Source organism: Dasypus novemcinctus, chromosome 2 (assembly GCF_030445035.2).
Source record: "Dasypus novemcinctus isolate mDasNov1 chromosome 2, mDasNov1.1.hap2, whole genome shotgun sequence".
Taxonomy (NCBI): Eukaryota; Metazoa; Chordata; class Mammalia; order Cingulata; family Dasypodidae; genus Dasypus; species Dasypus novemcinctus.
Genome location: NC_080674.1, coordinates 36,739,965 through 36,760,413, shown reverse-complemented (window position 1 = coordinate 36,760,413; position 20,449 = coordinate 36,739,965). Strand labels below are relative to the sequence as shown.

At 40.5% G+C, this 20,449-nt stretch overlaps 1 protein-coding gene across 1 annotated transcript in view; it reads left to right on the top strand.

Annotated features, from left to right (window-relative positions):
* Window positions 1-20,449, top strand: part of ADAMTS12 (ADAM metallopeptidase with thrombospondin type 1 motif 12) — a 392,811-nt gene that overhangs the window by 329,046 nt on the left and 43,316 nt on the right. Inside the window, exons 18-20 of the mRNA XM_058307631.2 lie at window positions 3,957-4,167; window positions 13,377-14,492; window positions 20,141-20,293. Of these exons, the coding sequence (XP_058163614.1) occupies window positions 3,957-4,167; window positions 13,377-14,492; window positions 20,141-20,293 (1,480 nt within the window). The remainder of the gene's footprint in view (window positions 1-3,956; window positions 4,168-13,376; window positions 14,493-20,140; window positions 20,294-20,449) is intronic.

Here is a 20,449-nt window from a genome sequence, read left to right as displayed (position 1 = left end):
AAGAACGGGACAAATGTATGTGATAGGTAACAGGTACAACAACATGTAACAAGACAATTCCTGAAATTCAAAATGCATTCTGAGGTAGGATATGATAAGCTAAATAGAATTCCATGAAATATTCAGACATTGATTAATTTACGAAAGTCTTTCTTATTTTTTATTGCATTTTAACTTTCCAAATTTTATGAAGTAGCTGGGGGATAGGACAGGGTATAGACATTATCCCCGTGTGATATATGAAGAGATAAGAGTTCAGAGAAATTGAATGTCATGCCCCCAGGGGAACAAGTAGAAAGAAAACTAGCAATTTTAAGAATCCACTATTTTTGAAGTTCTTTTCACATTTTGATATCATTTAATAATGTTAGCAATTCTAATTGTAACAGAGAACAGCTATAACAACACATTACAGGTATCTTTTCTGAAATTCAAAATACATACTTAAGTAGGCTATGGTAAGCTTAACTAAAATCTATAATAGTTATTAATATAGCCCTATCTGTAAATGCCTATCATACAGATGAGGACACCAAAACCTTGGATATTCACAGAAATGTCCCAGAATCACTTAGCTCCAAGTGATAGAGGCTGAATTTGAACCCAGATCTGCTTTTCTGAGTAGTCTATGCTCATACCACCATACCATGCTCCTGTCAAGGATCTTGGGATGAATAGGTATCACAGTTAGAAACTAGAATCTTCCAAATTTAAAATATTTCTCATATATTAAAATACATTTAAAATGTCATAAGTGAAGGAAAAAGTCTGACTCCAAAACTAACTCATGCATGCAAATTCATAAATGGATGGAAGAGAAGAGATTAAGTTAATTTGATTTCCTAAAAGCAAATGAATCATATATGTTGATTGCACTGTTGTTTTGCAAGCTTAGTCCAGTGGTTTCCTTGGAAGTGGATTTTGAGTTGCAAGTATCCTCCTCTGTCACCTAATTTCCATGATGTCTGGAAAGTTTGTACCTATCATTCAAAGCTGTCATTTCCTCTCCCAAAAGAATTTGATGTACAAGGTTTAACCCTTTTCATTTCTGGCTGATTTTCCATTTGTAATATCTTGTTTCTACATCCAACTTGGAAAGTCCATGTTCTTTCCCAAAGGAGTATTCAAGACAGATCTTTTAAAGATTTAATAAAACCTTCTGATGATCTAAACATAAGAAATGCATATTACATGAGCAATGGCTTTCAAGATTAAAGCCTAGTGTAGCACATTCCAGGATGGTATAACTCGTCAAGAAAAAATTCTTTGGAATTAGTGTATCTGACTCCAGAAAAAGGTCATCTGGTTTTCTTCTCCCTTCTGACTTCTCTCTGAACTTTGGTTTCCAAAGTGTTCAATAAACATCTGAAAGTGGCTAATTCAATCCTGACAGCTGCATGTAGGTTTCAGCATGCAAAAGAACTGCCCATGTTCTAAATCAAGTTTTCTCTGCCTCAGCACTATTGATATTTTGGACAGGAAAATTCTTTGTTGGGGCTGTCCTGTGCGTTGTAGAATGTTTAGCAGCATCCCTGGCCTCTACCCTCTAGATACCACTAGCAACCCGCCCCCCCCCCCCCAGTCATAACCACCAAAAATGTCCCCAGACATTGCCACATGCTCCCTGGTTGAGAACTACTGATCCAAATGAAAGGAATTGGGTCATTGAGACTGGGAAGATGCCAAGAAAGTGGGGACAGGAAGGACCATCATGTGTGTAGGGGACAAAAAGAAAGCCAGAGAAAATGAAGTTGAATGAGGAGATATACAGTCAGATGGTAGAGACGCTGGGGACAAAAGACAAGGAGGTAGTAGTGCTTATATTGTACTAATGATTGTGATGTTGAGATACATTTTTGTTGGTAACAGCTTTGAAGTATAATTCACATACTAAAGGAAATTAAGTAATATTAATTACTTAAGCAAAGAATATAATCGAATGGAGAATAGCTTTCTTCTAACATTTTTACTCTAAGAAAAAAAAATATGAGAATCAAAAAGAAGTATATACTAAATATAGCCAATGTTTAGTAAGCATGAGTAGTAGTATACAATGTTTTCTTCTTCAAAAATTCCAAAGTTCAATACTATCTTAAGATCAGGAGACTTTCTTAAAATCAGGAACGAAGGACTTCAAATATTTGTACTATAGTCCAAAGAAAAACAGGGGCATTTCACTTTATTAATGCAAGGAGGGATAGAGAGTCCTTCCGTCTGAGAAATGGTGAACCCAAATCATAGTGGGTCTAAGCACTTGTTCTGTCTTCTCTCTTGGGAAGAGTTATACAATGATGGAGAAAGAAGGAAGGAGAGGACTACCAAGAGGGCCCCCTGTCATCTTTAAAATGCTCTAATATTGAGTGAAGTGATGAATGTACAATTCTGTGATTATACAAAATGTCATTGATTGTACATTTTAGATAGAGTGTATGGTTTATGAATACATTTCAATAAAATTGATTTTTAAAAAGCTACTTTGATGTAATCACAGGCTCCACATCCTAGACTCCCATGTCAATCATCCATGATAATGGTGTAGAGAAATAACATGTATAGTAGTTTTTCCAGAGAGAGTCCATAATAATTTTAACTGACATTCTCAACTGTTCCACTTGTCAGGAATAGCTGACAAGTAAGAAATTATCTTATTTGTCTTCTTTCTCTACTAATCTCTTATCAAAGGGACCACTGAAAATATTAACAGCGTACCTGCCAGAAATATCCTGGAACAGGAGACATGGGAAGAAAAAAAAGAAGGCAAAGTCCCTACTGATCATCTAAATAACTGGAAATTAGTAAGAATAGTACTTGTTTCCCACTGGAATAGAAAGGCATTAAAAGCAGCCCAGGGACCTACATTCTAACTGGATACTTTGACTTTTACTCAATTGCAACAGTCAAAATAGTAATAAATACCAAGAAATTATTGAGTTCTTATTATGTGCCATGCTAGGTACTATGCATGTTACATGGATTTGTATTTCATTTTATCCACAAAATCCATATAATAATATTGTTACATCCACTTAACAGATGAGGAAAGTGAAGTCAAGAGAACTCAGTGAACTTGCTGAAAGTTGTACAGCAGAAACTTGACCTCAGTTTTCTTGACTATGGAAAGAGGGGGTGATCCATGTGGAATCTAAGCCCCCTCTTGATATAGATGTGGAGTAGACACAACCATTCCAAGGTCCACAGGATGGAGGAATAGAATATGGATTAGAGTGGACTTACTGATATTCTATTCATGAACTATTGTGATTAGTAATCGAAGAAAATGTGGCATTGGTGTGGAGAAAGTGGCCATGGTGGCTGCTGGGTGTGGGGAATGGGAGGAAAAGATGAGATGTGGGGGCATTTTCAGGATTTGGAGTTGTCCTGGGTGATGCTGCAGGGACAGTTACTGGACATTGTATGTCCTCCCATGGCCCACTAGGTGGAACGTGGGAGAGTGAGGGCTATGACGTGGACCATTGACCATGAGGTGCAGCGGTGCTCAGAGATGTATTCACCAAATGCGATGAATGTCTCATGATGATGGAGGAGATTGTTGCTATGGGGGGAGGAGTGGGGTGAAGGGGGTGGGGGATATAGGGGACCTAATATTTTTTTAATGTAATATTAAAAAAATAAATAAAGATTTAAAAAATTTGAAACGGGGGAAAAAAAAAGGAAAGAAAAGAGGGGGTATATATTTTCTCATTCAAAAACATTTTTATTTAGGATCTTCTTGTGCCCAGTGCACTCCTGCCTGGGGAACTGAGATTGAACAAGCTCCTCACGCATGGCCTCGTCTGCATTGAATGCCATCTGTGGTGTGGAGGGTCTCCAAGGACCTCCTAGCCCAGGAATCTGTGTTTCTGTGCTTGGTTTCTCTTTATAGTGGGTAAAATAAATGTGTGTAAATTATGTGTGCTTTGCGTGCTCTTCCTTCATATTTCCACGTCTGTCTGCAGGTGGTGGGCAGGAGAGTGGGAAGCATGCTCGGCGACATGTGGGCCCCATGGAGAAAAGAAGCGGACAGTGCTGTGCATCCAGACCATGGGCTCAGACGAGCAGGCGCTGCCTGCTAAGGACTGCCAGCACCTGCTGAAGCCCAAGACTCTCGTCTCCTGTAACAGAGACATCCTGTGTCCATCAGACTGGACAGTGGGCAACTGGAGTGAGGTGAGTTCGGTGGTTTAAAGGGAAACTGGCATTTCCACCTGCTCCCTTCTCCCCTCCCCATTAGCCAATCCAAACCAACCCATGTAAAATTGCAAACTGACCAGCATCCATCACCTCTGGACTGGAGCTCCCCTCCACCTACTATCCTATCTCGCTTGGTTTCCATTCTTACAGGACCTTGTTCTCCGTTTCCAACAGTCTGTTACCTGCCAGAGATATGCTGGAACCAGATCACACAGGCTTCTGAGAGACCAATGGATACATCATCAGGATTTTTGCTGGCCCACTGTTAAACCATTGGTAGCAAAGGGTTCCCCACCCTTCAAGAGCTGGATTGTTACAACACTTACCAGCACGTCATTGTGATGTGCGAGAACCAGGGGACAGTCTTGCTAATGGAATGATAGGCAGCAGCGTTGACAGTTGCCACATGCATCTGTCAAGATCAGACTTGACGAAGCTTTAGGATGCTGACTGTCATTACCCATGTAAATGTAAATGTGTTACATTTTCCTAAAATTAATATGATCTGATTCCCTGAGTATAATTAGAAACCAGTGGGATAGAAAGTTTTGAAAGACTCATATGCTTTCATTTTCTCTGAATCTAGTACTATCACTCTTGTGTTCCTAGAGTGATAGGGTAGAAGTAGAGCCCTTCTTTCCCCAAGAAGTCTGGAATCTCCAAGAGCCTCATTCGTTCTACCCTATTTCAGGCAATGCCCTGAGGAATGACGAAAACATAAGTCATTTTTATAAGTTTGTAGAATGTATATATGGATGCTAACTTCTTATGAGTTTCTTGGGGAAGACACATACTTTCCATAATAATGCTACCAGTGACCCAAATATTTTAGGAACTCCTTTTAGGACCTACCTTCTGAGAAAATGGAAAATATTTGATTCAGGAGAATGCTATAAAAAGTCAGCTGGAACTAAATCCTGTGGATAAAGGAATAATGTGATCAATTCGAATAAAAGCTTTGTGTTTAAAAACTGTCTTTGATTATAAGTAAATGTGACTGCTTTTCAAATATAGCTTATAAAGATGCTCTGAAAGCATTATCTAAAGAAGAATTCTAAAAATTGTATAAGTAAACCTATCATCTCTAAAGGTAACTATTTGGAAGTGGAAAGTACTCATTTGAATACAGCAGCTTTGATAAACTTATTTCCAAAACTCTATTTCACTAATAGTCACGGTTCATGGTTTATTTACCTACTAATTCTGTGCAGGATGCTTCTTGGGCATTTGGGGAAATACAAAGAAGAAATAGAAAGTATAGTCCCTATATTGTAAGAATTTTCAATCGAATGAGAGAGGTAGTACAAGAAGAAAAGAAGAGAAGAGAAGAAGAGAAAAGAGAAAAGAAAAGAAAGTATACATGTAAAGAAAATATACCTACAAAGTAATACAGATATACGTCTCATGTGTGCCCTGATACTTGTATACTCATCAGCAACAGGACAGAATATTCTCCTTGCTCTTCCTGGGAAATACAATCATGTTAGTCCACCAACAACCTAGATTGCTGTAAATTACTGTGTTGTCAAAATAAGGCTGACTGGGGTATTGTGACTGGTCCATTAAATCTGTTTACCAAAATTTGTTGGCCACATCCAAAGCCTTTAATAATGCTTGTCATGTGGAATTTACTAATTGCCAGAATCTTAATGCTTCTTCAAAAGGCTGCAATTACTGACTTGGCTGAGGAGTTCTTCTTACTGCATTCATGTTTAAAGGAAGCAGAATGCCTTGCCTTAACTGGAGAACAAGGGACAAAAAAGTTGGCATGATATGACAAGTCTGTTGTTCCAAGTACAGGTCATTGCATAGTTTATTGCCAGAGAAACGGATTCCAATTTCCAGCTTACACTTAAGAGAGCTGAGCAAAAGGCTGAGCTGCTGCTTTCATTTGGGAAATGTTTTTGGGTGTGGTGTCTGAGTTAAGTCAGCATCAAAATATTCATCGAATGGGTCTTCCTTTCTTCCCCCTGCTGTTTTGCTAATGTCTGCACACATCAGCCCTCTTATGAGCTTTTCTGGATATGATGTTCTAACTATACCCAGTTCCTTTTTTTTTTTTTTGGCTGTACCAAAGCTGAGAATTGAACCCCAGACCTCATATATAGGAAGCCAGCACTCAACCACTGAGCTACATCGGCTCCTCCCACCCCCCAGTTACTTTTTATGAGAGATGATATAGAGTGATTGTTGGTACACATTATTTATCACATGGCATTTGTCTTGAACTCACATTCTTTGAAGCAGGGCTGTGTCCAGCAATACCTAATAATTTGTTCTGTAGTAGAGCCAATTGGGATACCATGGGTGGGTCTGAAGCCATGAGGTAACTGGGTCAAAACAGCTGACACTCTGCATCAGGACCCATGAGCTGTGAGGTCCCTACTCCTGTAGAATGGTCTTCTCTCAACAGAGCAAGGTGGGGAAAAGAAAAGGCCAAACCATAAGTTCCCCTTTTCTGCTCAAGGCACCTGCCTCAACCCAAACAATGAGGAGCAGGTGGGCTCCGCTGTGCCAGCCTGGCACCCTCATTCCTGACCCTTCCTTACAAAAGGGAGGTCATTCCCCTACCGGGAAAGCCCGAGGGCTCTGACTCTCCTCCCCTCTAAGCTCATGCTCTGGACACCTGATCCCACCACAATCTCAAGTGTCACCGAGAATTTTACAATGACTTAGCCCAACCTGCTTTCTGGGCTGGAGGGTGAGGAGGGGAGCTCTGTTTGTCATAAGTAAAGACAAGGTGCTGCCTTTTACATCATCCCCATTTTCACTAATTGTGCATTGCAGTGATGCGCCAATCTGATGCTAAGCGCATGGCCTCTGCAGCCAAGATTCCTGAGTTCAAATCCTGGCTCTGCCACTTACTAGATGTGAGAGGAAATTTAAATTCTTTAGCCATCAAATGGGGATAACAGTAATACTTAGCCCCAAGGAAGGTTGTGTGGATTCAATGAGTTAATATTTCTGAAGGTGCCCAGTGCATAGTTGGCTCTATACATATGAGCATTTACTAATAAGGACAAGAAAATAGATGGAAATAACAATAATGACGCCCATCATTTGCTGAGTGCTTTCTACACTATATAGTTTCTTTTTTATTTTTTTATCCAATGTTGCTTTATTTACTTTGCTACTCCGAATAATTACTTTGTTACATCCCTAGCCATTGAGAGTTCTTTCAGTGGGCTCCTGTTCCCCATCAAAGGGTTCTTTCATTTTTATTTTTTTTTAGTACACCCTTACTTTCTGTCATTACAAGATGCTCCAGGCTTATCCTAGAAATTCTCCAAGGAAAATAGGACAATCTCCAAAGATAATCCACAGATGGTCTCATTTAATCCTTAAAGTAACCCCATGAGGTCAGTATTTGTTCATTAATTCCCCCATTCTGTAGCTGAGAAGTCTGAGGCTTAGGGAGTTAAGTCACTTCCCCCCAAGTAGTCCCAGCTAATAAATGACAGCCTGAGATTCCTGTCCAGCTCTGGTTTGCAGTCAGCTCCTGTGGTGGATAAGGGGTGGAGCTTTGTCCTAGCAGTTACCAGATCCTCTGACCCGGCTTCCTCACACCTTTGCATAGCCTGGTTCTCTTGTGCTGGCCAGGCAGCCACAGGTGCCATTTTGATTTGATTTGACTGTGATATGTAGGAGGTAAACATGAGGAAGACAGAATGTGTGTGTGTGGGGGGTCAGGTCTGCACAATGTCTTCCGTAAGGCATTTCAGGCTTACAATAAAAAGGCTGTGGATATTGCAGTGGTGAAATAGAAGTCACTGTCATGACTGGGAGCAGGAGCTGCATGCTAAGCATGGGGCTAACAGGGTTACTGGGAAAAGCTTTTGGTTCAGTCCGGTAGGTCCAGGCAACCAGGGCAACAAGGGAAAGAAAAATGGTGGGTTCCGTAATTCTTGCTACATGATAGATGGAAGTATACCTTTTCTTCTGCCAAAGTTATGTGAGCCCTCCTTAGAAGTCAATGCACAATAACACGAATGAATGGTATCGGGCTTCTAATGGTGATCTGAAGGATGTAACTAGAAAGTGGTTAAGTACGGTGCTTTGTCAGGAGCTGTACAATCTGTCTTTGTTTGCCACAAGGCTGCTGATGCAAAGTACCAGAAATGGGTTGGCTTTTTTAATGGGAATTTTATTTAGGGTAAAAGTTTATACTTCTGATACCGTGAAATGTCCAAATCAAGGCACCATGCTTTCTCACCAAAGTCAGCTACTGAGGATCCTGGGGTCCTGTCATGTGGCAAAGCAAGATGGCCGCCGGTGTCTGCCGAGGCCCCTGCCTTCCCCTCCAGGAGCTCAATGTGGGCAACAAGGAATAGGGCTTGTTTCTTTCTGGACCTCCTCTCTCAGTCTCTCAGAGCTTCTCTGCCTTTCTGCAGCCTTTCTGCAGCTGTAGGCAAACCTGGAGTCCTCTCTTACATGACAGGATCAAAAATGTCAGCTTCCTTCCTCCGTGTGTCTCTCTATGTGTTTCCCTTTATATAAGACCCAGCAAAAGGGGAGAGACTCAACCTGAGTCACACCTCACTGACATAGTCCAGTCAAAAGTAATGTAATCAAGTGATCTAAAGTGACTCTATTAAGAATATGATCTTTTTTTTCATGGGTGGATGAAGTGCTGTGTGGTCAATAAACATGGCTGCCTTTGTGCACCGTAAGCAGGAAGGGAAGTGGGAGGAGCCCTCGCTGAGACTCCAGGGAGCTGCCCAGTTTCTAATGTCATTATTTCATAAACTCACTGTGCAGTCTAGAGGAAAGTCATTTCACCTTTCTGGGTCTCAGCTTCCTCACCTGAAAACCAAGTATGATATTATTTCTCCTGTAAGTCAGACTAACAGACTAAGGGGAATAGTGACTTTTCTGGGTTTTCCGGCCCTGGCAATCCCTAATTGTATGGCTTTGAGCTAGAGTTTAACCTCTCTCAACCTTTCATCTAGAAAGATACAATGGTTGTGAGGTTTGGAAAAGATAATCCATGTAAGCACTCAGGATGTTATCTGGCAAAGGATCAGTGTTCAATAAACGGTAACTATTATTATCAGGCAAGAAGACAAGTATTTATTTTCCAAGCTACTCTGATTTTGCAAGCCCTTCATTGACATCCAAGTATCCTGCCGGAGTTGATCTGTGACCCCAAACAATTTCATCTAACCTCTTCCCTTGAGCTCAGGGCCATTTTATCCACGAAGCACTGTAGGGGTAGTGTTTAGGGCCTGCACTGTGCCTACAAAAATGTCTGAGACCTTAAAACAAAGCAAAACAGAAAACTAATGGAACGAATGCATTGCTTCCATAAAAACAAAAGGAAACTTCAAAATCAGAAATCAATATTTAATTACATAATAATAGCAATACATAATAGACATTTATTACATATACTAAATACCTTTATAGCTATTGATATATTTAATCCTCACAACAGTCTTATTAGCCTTATTTTATAGGTAAAGAAACTGAGGCAGAGCAACGTTTAGAAACTTGCCCAGGGTCACACAGTCATTAAGCTTTGAAATAAGGTTTTAAATCCAGACAGCAGAGCTTCTGCTCTGAACACTATGCCACACTGCATCTCAAATGTCTACAACATGTAGCAATGTGACAACTCGGCTTTTATCGCTCTGCTAGCATTCTAGACTATGCATAATGATTTCTGAGAAATCAGAACCACTGGTAAATTAAATAAATTAGCCCCAGCAATTACTTTCAAAAACACGAGAACAAAAAGCCTTTCAAATGCTCTTTACAGCAAAAGATAATATTTCACCTGGGACTAAAGATGCATATTATAATATATTTGATATAACATGAGGTAGGGTTTACAGAAGCCGTGCCCAGTGTCTATGAAAGTCTTTAATCTGCCCTTCCTGTGTCTGCCAAAAACAAACAAGCAAACAACAAAACAATGGATTAACCAAATCACTAAGAACCTACTAGGTACAGAGCTATGGGAGTGCATGAGTAAGCAAATAGACTAAATGCTGACTTTCACAGCTGAATTCTCCCTTGTTCTTCAGACAGTCCTGCAACAAGTGCCAATGCCATGTCTATTGTTAAGTGAGAAGCAAAGAAAGACCTGTATGAAATTCCACAGGAGTTCTTACAAATCGAAAGAAGAGAGAGGGCATGGTGGGCTAGGGGACATTTCTAAAAGTCACTTATCCTCTAATATTCCTTTGTTTCAAATAAGGGCCAAGGTACTACTGTGCAACTGGCTGTTCTAACCTCAGTCACCAATGGGTCATCTCCTCTTTTGGCCAAGGATGTCTGGCAGTACCAAAATCTCAGTTCTTTCCAGACATCAGACATCAGTGGCCTGTATTTCACCAGCATTCCTGGAAAAGACATGGTGTGCTTGTTTGAAACAAATAACTACTCACAGAAAGCCAGTTGGAGAACAATGTTCATTCGCTTTATCAAGTCTAATGATTTTTTTTTTTAAATGAGATAGTGGACCCAAATATTTTAGCTTACTTTCGAAGCTGGATTCAGTAGGAGAGCGAATCATTCATGTATAAACCCCTGAGTCTATGCATTAAATGGTTTTAATGCCTCTATCAGTCAGGGTTCTCCAGAGAAATAGAAACAATAGAAAATAAATCTAGAAAGAGATTTAAGAAACTAATTATAAGGAATTGGTTCACACAATTGTGAGGGCTGGCAAGTCCGAATTCCATAGGCAGGCTGTAGGCTAGAAATGCCAGTAAAGGTGATGTTAAAGTCTTCAGGCAGAAATTCCTCAAACTCTGGAACCCTCAGTTCTTGCTGTTAAAACCTCCAACTGATTGGATGAAGCCCACCCACATTCTAGAAGGCACTCTTACTTAAGGTCAACTGATTATAGATGCTAAAACCATCCACAAAATACTTCCACAGCACAACTAGTCCAGTGTTTGACCAAACAACTGACCACCATAACCTAGCCAACTGACACCTAAAATCAGCCATCACAATGTCCAGAGAACTCACTGTTTCTCTACCTGACCCTTTAGCCCAAATACCCCAATAAACTCCAGTTGTGTTTTTCCATGTGGGGTATGTGGGAACCTCTTATATTTTTTAATGTAACATTTTTTGGGCTCTCTGTACCTTATAAAAAAGACAATCTAATAAAAATTTTTAGAAAAAAAAAATTCTTAACACTAAAGCTCTAAAGCCAGTTTTAAGTCCCCACCTAGCAGTGCAGCTGAGGTGGGTGGACTCAACTGATTTAGCAGCAGACCTCTTTCTCAGTGGGCTCTCCCAGACACCTTTAATCCAGGAGTGGGAGCAAGTGAGAGCAAGATAACTTTCAGAGGGGTCATTAACAGATTGACAAGTTGCTTGCTTGGTACAGAGTTCAAAATTATAAGGTAAAGGCATATGATAATCATAGCAGAAATTGATTTTGAGAATTCTGAAGTTATCAGTTGAGACGGGTTCTAAGCATGCTGTTGTATACTGTGTTTATCTCATCAGGACGGCTTGACAGCTCCTAAGGAGGTAAACACAGTGGAGCATGCACTGGAAGAAGCCTGGGGCTAACTACAAAACAGCACGGCTTGTTCCAGTGTGAGGATGAGAAAAGGCAATTTATGTTTTAGGCCCCCAAGTCTTGGGAGATAGATAACACTCTTCTACCAGGCACAGTATATCACAGTGCTAAGAATAGCATACAAGGATTATTGGAAAGACTCGGTGTCTACTGGGTGAGGAAACCAAGTGTGCCTTTCAAGAAAAACTAAAAATCTGGAAATTTAATGTGAAATCTGCTAATTTAAAAATATTGGCCATTAGTTGAGCTATTTTTTGCTTTTGTTTGTTTGTTTTAAGATTGAACGGGCCAAAGACTACATGTTGGTGGGCCAAATTTAGCCCTTGGTCTGCCACTTTGGAATTTCTATTGTAAAATATACTTCTGCATTAAAATATCAGACTCTGCCATATTTTAACTAAACAACAGGTATGATAGCTATTATTTACTCCAGCTTTATTCTGATGGATTGGGCAATTCACCCCATTAGTAAGTTATTTAATACTTATAACTTGTATATATATATATGTATTTTTAAAAAATATATGGATATATATATATATATATATATATATATCCATCCATTTCTTAGGCCTAGAACATCTGAATCCAAAAAAACCACACACACACAAAAATATCCCATGTGTTAGGCCTAGAAAACATGAATCCAAAAAAACCACACAATATACCCGTGATGTGTATGGATCTTCTAGATATGGATCTTCTAGATATGTGCTGCAACTTCTTCACCTTTCAACTCCCCTGATAAGACAATCTGTGTGCCACCCTGTCCTCTACAGAGGACAGTGTTATACAGCAAATACATGTGGTTTGCAGCCACCATTTCTGATGAAATGAACGTTATTTATCGACATTAATTCTGGAAAAGAACTATCCTTTTCATGATTCCCCCAAAGAAAATCTAGTTGTCTATGTTTTGGCGGGCCTACAGAATGTGAAGTGAATACTGAAGAGGGATTTCTGCCTCTACCCCAATGTGTCTATCAGCTCCATGCTAAGGGATCCATCTAACTCTTTGGGAAAGGGTATCTTCCCAACTTTGATTAACCAGCTCTAAATTTCAGAAAAGGCCCTAGACATAGGTATACATGTAAGTGGGATGATTCCCTGGCTTTTTATCTGATTCCACCTGACACTGGCACATGGAAGTGAAGCTTATGGTGCCTGGGAGAGTCTGTTGGTCATTATGCACATTTTGTAAATATTAAGGGAAAGGTTAATTATAACTAGCTTAATAGATTCCAGGATCTATGTAAACATTTCACATTAATTTAGTAATATAATAACCTTAGGAAAGAGATAGTATTAATATATATTCTTAAGGTTAGATGACTTGTTTAAATCATTGTACTTTTTGTGGATCCTACCATCCACAGATAGAAGTCCAGGGACTCTTCAGTTTTACTATATCATGGTTTGTATCTTCAGTTTGTGGAGAGTAAATGATTGGTCCTGAGCTCCAGGAGATATGTATTTCCATGGAAAATTGAAAGAGTATAGAAATTAAATGTAGAGATAGAGGAAAACAATTTTAGCTACACAGTTCAGATTCTATTAGGCCTGGCCTGATTGGTTGTAAAGCTGAGGATGAGAACCACTCCATCTTTTTCCACCAAAACTAACAGCTGTCTTTCGTTTCCAGTGTTCTGTTTCCTGTGGTGGTGGAGTGCGGGTTCGCAGTGTCACGTGTGCCAAGAACCATAATGAACCTTGCGATAGGACGAAGAAACCCAACAGCCGAGCTCTGTGTGGCCTCCAGCAATGCCCATCTCGTAGGAGAGTTCTGAAACCCAACAAAAGTACAATCTCCAATGGGAAAAATCTACCAACATCTAAGCAAGACCCCTTAAAGCCCATGTCTCCACCTACGTCCAGTCCCAGAGCACTGACCACATCCACGGTGCCTGAGTCTATAAGCACAAGTACTCTGGCAATCAGCAGCCCTCGTCCTGTCACAGCCTCCCAAGGAGACCTGGGTGGGAAATGGAGGGAAAATAGTTCAACCCAGTCTGAACTGGACTCTCATTATCTCACTTCTACCGGGAGTACTGCCCAGCCCACTCACTGGTCATTGAGTATCCAACCAAATGAAGAGAATGCTTCCAATCCAGGCATTCATCCTACCTCTGAAGTAGACCTTTTAGCCACAACAGTGAGCAATTCAGATTTGTCATCTTCCAGCAACCCTGTGACTTGGCAGGTGACTCCATTTTACAATACCCTGACCAAACAGCCAGAAGTGGAGATTCACAGTGGCTCAGGGGAAGACAGAGAGCAACCTGAGAAGAAAGACGAAAGCAACACTGTAATATGGACCAATATCAGAGTACCAGGAAATGATGTCCCAGTGGAAAGAAGGACAGCAATGCCACTTATACCTCCACCAACACCTTATCTTAGGGAGGAGTCCTGGTGGCCACCCTTCAACACAGGGTTTGAAGGACTGCTACCCAGCCAAAGGCCCACTACTCTCAAAAATATTACACCCAGAGCTGAGGGGGTGGCTGCTGAAAAGCCAGCTAAGACTCCACTCCCTCTGGGAGGGGATGACCAGCCAGCACCCTCAGAAAAACTGGTATACCATAACCACCTGGACCCTCCAAGCAACAGGGATCTAACACAAAGCTCTGGACCAATCCTGAATGAGGAGGATGCAACAATTCTGATTGCTGAGGGATTTTTGCTGAATGCCTCCAATTATAAGCACCTCATGACGGGCCACAGCCCTCCACAGTGGATTGTTGGAGACTGGAGTGAGGTACGAGGTTCTGTTTATTACTCCCTGTCTTTTTCTACTATTGTGGCCAAGTGACCTGTTCAAATTATCCAGCATTTTTGTGACATTTCATGTTCCTCTCCCTAGTTAAAGAGAAATGAAGTATTAATGGCTAAAATTAAGAGAGCAGTGCATTAAATTTATAAATCATGTTAGTTTCCAAGTCATTTTCATAAGTAGTCTCTTATCTTCTCCTTTAAACAGTCCTGGGGAGTAGGTAAGGCCTCATTTTCACCCATTTACAAATTGAAAAGCTAACATTTTTCAAGATTGTTTTGTCTGAGGACACACTCATCAGTGGGGTGATGAACCACGAGTGGGGCCTACTGACTCTTTCTACTCTAAGCTGCTGTCTTTCTAGTGAATTTTAGCACCAACTGACAGCCAGCTTTGGTATGAGTTAACCAACATCATGGGTCATGCAATTGATTGTATTGGCAATAAACAGGTAAATTCAAACCTTCACATGCTTTTGCACCAAATGCTGAAAGTTTGCATTTGACCTGTAGTTTTGCATTGCTTTATGATTTCTAAACCAGTTTGTCAAATTAGCTGTGAAAAGAACATCATATTACCTCCTGTATTAGTCAGGGTTCTCTAAAGAAACAGAATCAGTAGGACATAGATATATGATATATTAGAGGAATTGGGTTGATTTGTATTAGCAAGTTTCAACTCCATAGAGCAGGCCATGAGTTAGTTTTGATGAATTCTCCAGGAGAAGCTGGATGTCTAAAATAGAGACAGAAATTCTTTCTGACTGCTGAAATCATCAGTTCTCCCTTTAAGACCTCCAAATGATTGGATGAGACTTCTCTCATTGCTGAAGGTAATCTCCTTTGTTGACTGTAGATGTAATCAACTATAGGTGCAAACAACTGACTACTGATTTAAATCCATGAAATAACTCTCATAGTAACAATCAGGCCAGTGCTTTCTTGACCAAACAACTGGACACCATAACCTAGCCAAGCTGACATATGAACTTAACCATCATACCTCCATTTGCAAATAAAGAACTCAGGTTGAGGGGGGGAAGAGAGTTTCATGTTTACAATAATCATTGGTTGAAAGAAGGAGAGGAATGGGTCTCGTGATTCCTGATATTTAAGTCAGATTTCTTTCCTAATCAGTTATAAAAGGCTCTTAATGGTGAGGAGGATGTTGACAGTGAACATTTATAAAGCATGCACCATAAAGTAGAATTTATGCTAATTTTCATGCTTTCTCTCATTTAATCCTTACTATAGCCTGAGCAGATTGGTAATATTTTCCCCATGTTAGAGATGGGGAAATTGGAGCTAAGAGAGTTAAGTAGTTGGCCAGATCAGACACACTTACATATGACAGAACAGGGATTTAAACTGAGGCAGACTGACTTCAGATCTTCTGATCCATTGCTTTCAAAATCAGAAAATGTCACCACTCTTTCTGCCCTGGACTGTATTTGTCCCTGCTTTGGTCATATGACATATAAAAAGAATGTCATGTAAAAAGTTGTGATGCTGGGTAGACAGATGAGAAAATCACATTGTTCACTAGAAAGTATTTAAAAATAATATTGAGGGCTTCCATGGTTACCTTGGGTTTACAGGAACAGATGGTCCTTAAGATGTTTCCACAGTGGATTCAGCCTAGATATTTTGAAATAAAATAAATCTGTTTAGGTTTTTTGGAGTGCTATTCTTTCAATTAGTACTCTTAAAACCTTATCTTTCCATCCAAAAGCATGGAGCAGGCTAAAAGGCAAATAGGCTTAGCAACGTTGTCTTCCATCAGTCAAAGAAGTTTAGACAATGTGTGCCCTCCGCAGATGCAAAGGCAAAGAGAACGAACAATTTATTGAAAACTGAGTTAAATAAATAATTTGTAATTGGACTATAAAGCTTATGCACTTTACTACTGGGATACTTAGTCAATGGAGATGAAGAATGGAATTCCCTTCATTAAAGATGGCATAGGCTTTGAGAAGACTATAACACAGGGCATACAGAACATGAAAAAGGGGAAGATAATAAAAGGCCTAGATATAGGATTTATATTGGAATAATCAAAACATGAATGACATGTGTACTGCATATGTATATGTAATTAGAAATCATACATGTTAACACACTTTAGGGAGGCTAGACTGAGGCTACTCTAACAAATAGAGCTCAAAAGAAATTGATTTCTCACTCACATAATACCATCAGGTGATCCTGGGTCATGGTATAGAGTAATCCATGCAGTCATTTGGGGAACAATCATGCCATCAACAAATTTGCCCTAAAGTCACCATCCTAATCCTAGTAAGAATGGGCAAAGAGCAGAGCGGAGCTCCTATAGGACGTTTAATGGGCCAAGCCCAGAAGAGGCACATATCACTTCTGCTTACACTCCATTGCCTAGAAATAAGTCACATGGCCAAACCAAACTGCAAGGAAAGTTGGGAAATATGTACTTAGAAAGAAGAAGGAAAATGATTGTTGCGAATAGCTAGCAATCTCTGCCACTGAATATGACCCACTGTGTGTTTTAGGCAGTTTATTCTAGCAGCAGTGAGGATGAGGGATTTGAAGGGAGCAAAACTGGAAGCAACAATGAGTCCTGTTGGGAGGTGATCACATGAGTCCAGATGAGACATGAGAACTGTGACAGGAATGCTCAGGATGAAGAAGGGAAGATACATTCAAGATACGACCAATACTTAAAATAAGTAGGACTGTGTGAATAACTGGATATGGGTGTGAAGAGCAGAGAGGAGAAGACAAGTATGTCATGACTATTCAATCTGATTCTTGAGTGTCTGTTGGATGGTGGTCCTATAAACTAAAATAACACACACCTCATGTGAAAGTGAGTCTCAGTAGAGGGAAAGAAAGGAAAGAAGATGAGTTTGGTTATGAATCAAATCTATTTGGCTACACCGTGGGATAACCCAAGTGATAACCAGCAGATGTTTGTGTGTATGGGTCTGAGATTCCCAAGAGAGGTGAGAACTGGAGATGAGATTTGGTAGCCATGAGCAATAGGTTGAAGTTAGAGCTGTGAAAGTCTGCAAGTCACTCTGTAAACAGCCAGCAGGCTGCAAAGAGCAGGAAGATGGGATTCTGGAGAATATGAACATTTAAAGACCTGGCTCACAAAGAGATCCCATGAGGAAGACTAATAAAGAATTGCCTAATATTTAAGACTTAAACCAAGGGAGATGGTGCCACTGATGTCTGGGAAGCTGAGGATTGACAGCAAGCTTATTAGATTTGACTATTAGCAGGTCACTGGTGACTTTAGGAACAACATTTCAGTAGCCACCTAAGAGAGACACCAAATTGCAGTGCAAAGGAGGCAGCTCTTTAGGAGGTTATCGCAGTACTTCAATAAATCCCTACATTTAGACTGTTAAGGGGATAGATAAGCCCTTCGCAGTCCACAAGTTAACACAAACATCTGTAAGATGTCTCAGAAATTAGTCTTCTTTCCCATCCTATTATCTCTTCATTCATCCCCAAGTCCAAGGGCAGAAATTATTGACTTTAAATTTGTTCTAATATTTTTGCCCTGAGGATATTTAATAAGTGTTAATTGATTAAGAAATATTAATTTATTTAATAAGAAATTACAATATCCAAACAAATAAACCAAAAGTAGACCTCAACCATGATGACCGTTTGATCCCTTAGAGTAATACATTATGATTATAGTAAAACAAGATACAAATAATTAATTCTGTCTCAACTGTTATTATTTGATTTTGACAGAAAAAAACCGTCTTGCCTAACCCACATCATAGCTCGCCAGACATTTGGCAACAGTGGTGGAGCCATTGAGAGCTATTAATCCCAGGCAGTTTGCCTTGAAAGGGGGAATTAGCCCAGATTGCACAGTTCTGCAAATTTACAAGGATATTATTAGAAGAGTCCCACAACTGTAAGGAGTCTCCTCATAAAAAGGCTTGGTGCCTGCTCCCTTTATGAATGTTTTATGACAAAATGTTTAACACAAAATTTTAAGAAATGATCAGAACTGAGAATGGAAACTCTGGGTTTCACTTTTCCTACTACCCTTGATTTTCTATTCTGCTCATTTCTGAAGCTCTTTCTTTAGGATTGCCTCTCTCAAATGGGGTCACTCTTCTTAATCACCAAATCTGAGAAACCTCAGAACTGTCCTCAGTATGGCTCTCTTCCTATCCTACTAGAGTTTTTCATGTCAGTGTCACATCATCATTTCTGTCTCTTTATTTCCTCTGTTTAGTCTAGGGCCCAGTGGTTTCCAATCTGAGGACAGAAGGCACTTGGAAACAAGTGGAGATGCTTTTGTTTGTTACAGTGCCATGGGTGGGGTGGGGCTGCTACCAGCATTCAATGTTTGGAGGCCAAGGATGATAAAAGTCCTGCAACATTCTGGGCAGTTCCTTATAAGGAGGAACTGTCCAGGGTCCCAATATTTGAGAATCAAGAATGCTCACTTGGGAGCCCTGCCCTTCCTTGCATGCTGGTCTGTGGGTCTCCAGTTTCTTCCCTCCAATCCACTCCACACACCACTGCAAGAGATGTAAGACTGCAAAATTAGTCTTCCACAAGGACTGTTCTAATCATGCCAAGCTCCTGCTTAAAAATCCTCAGTGTTTCCTCATTACATACAAGATGGGATAAAATCCACTTTAACCTATCATACAACAGCCTTCACCACCTTTCATAATCCAGCTTGCCAACCATACTGCCTCCTGCTTCTCTTCATCCATCTTAAGCTTCAACAAATCGAAACTTTTCATTTTCCTTTAAACTTTCTGCCCCTTCAAATCCAGTGCCTTGTTTCATGCTGTATCCTCTGCCTGGAATTTCCTTTCCTTCCTTCCCTGCCCTTTTAAATTCTCCCCATTCTTCAGGATGAAGCTTTCAGTTTGCATTTCCATAAAGCCTTTTTTGACCCCTAGGTTAGACAGAAATGTCTAAAGTTCTTTAGCATTTAATCTGAATGTCTCTTACAGTGTCCTACCATTTTCTATCCTGCATTAGAGGGCTATACATATTTCCCATTGATACACAGCACCTCCTCTACCTAATTGTGACTTCAAAATGTAATGAATTGATGGAAGTTGCACTACAAGTAGACATACAGTTTAAAGCCAAACTTTCTGGGTTTGAACGCTGGCTCAGTCACTTACTAACTGAATGTCTCTGGGCAAAGTTCTTACTCTCACTCTGCCTCAGTCTCCTCATCTATAAAGTGGGGATGATAAAAATTCCAGACTCATAAGATTGTATGAAATAAAGTAAATAACTCTAGGTAAGGTACTCAGAAGAGTGTTCACTCATATATATTTTCCCAGGCATCCGGCCAGTATAATTTTTAAAGAGAAGGAAATTTCCATTTGCATTGGGTTTTCCTCCTACCTTTAAACTGATTATCCTCAGTCCTGGCTGCATATTAGACTTACTAGGGAATTATTTTAAAATACTTATGTCCAGGCCCTACCGCCAGGGATTCAGATTGATCTGTATGGGTTGAGGGCCCCCAGCATCGGTATTTTTTAAAAGCTCAGCCGCTGAGCCTGAGAACCATGTAGTCTGGGGTCACAGTGATGGAGCATGTCTGGGAAAGTGGCCCTCAGCCTCCATCCTCTTTCTCCTCCTTCTGTGCCACAGTGTTCCACCACATGTGGGCTGGGGACCTACTGGAGACACGTGGAGTGCAGCACCCACAGAGATTCCGACTGTGCAGCCGTCCAGAAGCCTGACCCTGCTAAGAGGTGCCACCTCCGTCCCTGTGCCGGCTGGAGAGTGGGAAAATGGAGCAAGGTAACTTCGCATGCTCGGCAGGATTCGGGGGCCGGGGAGGGGGCGGGGAACACATCTTATAGAAGAAATTCCCCAAGTAGGTGGCTCTCTTCCCTTCTTGCCTTCCTGCCTCCCTTCTGTGTCTTCCCTTTTATGAAATTGAGGATAAATAAATCA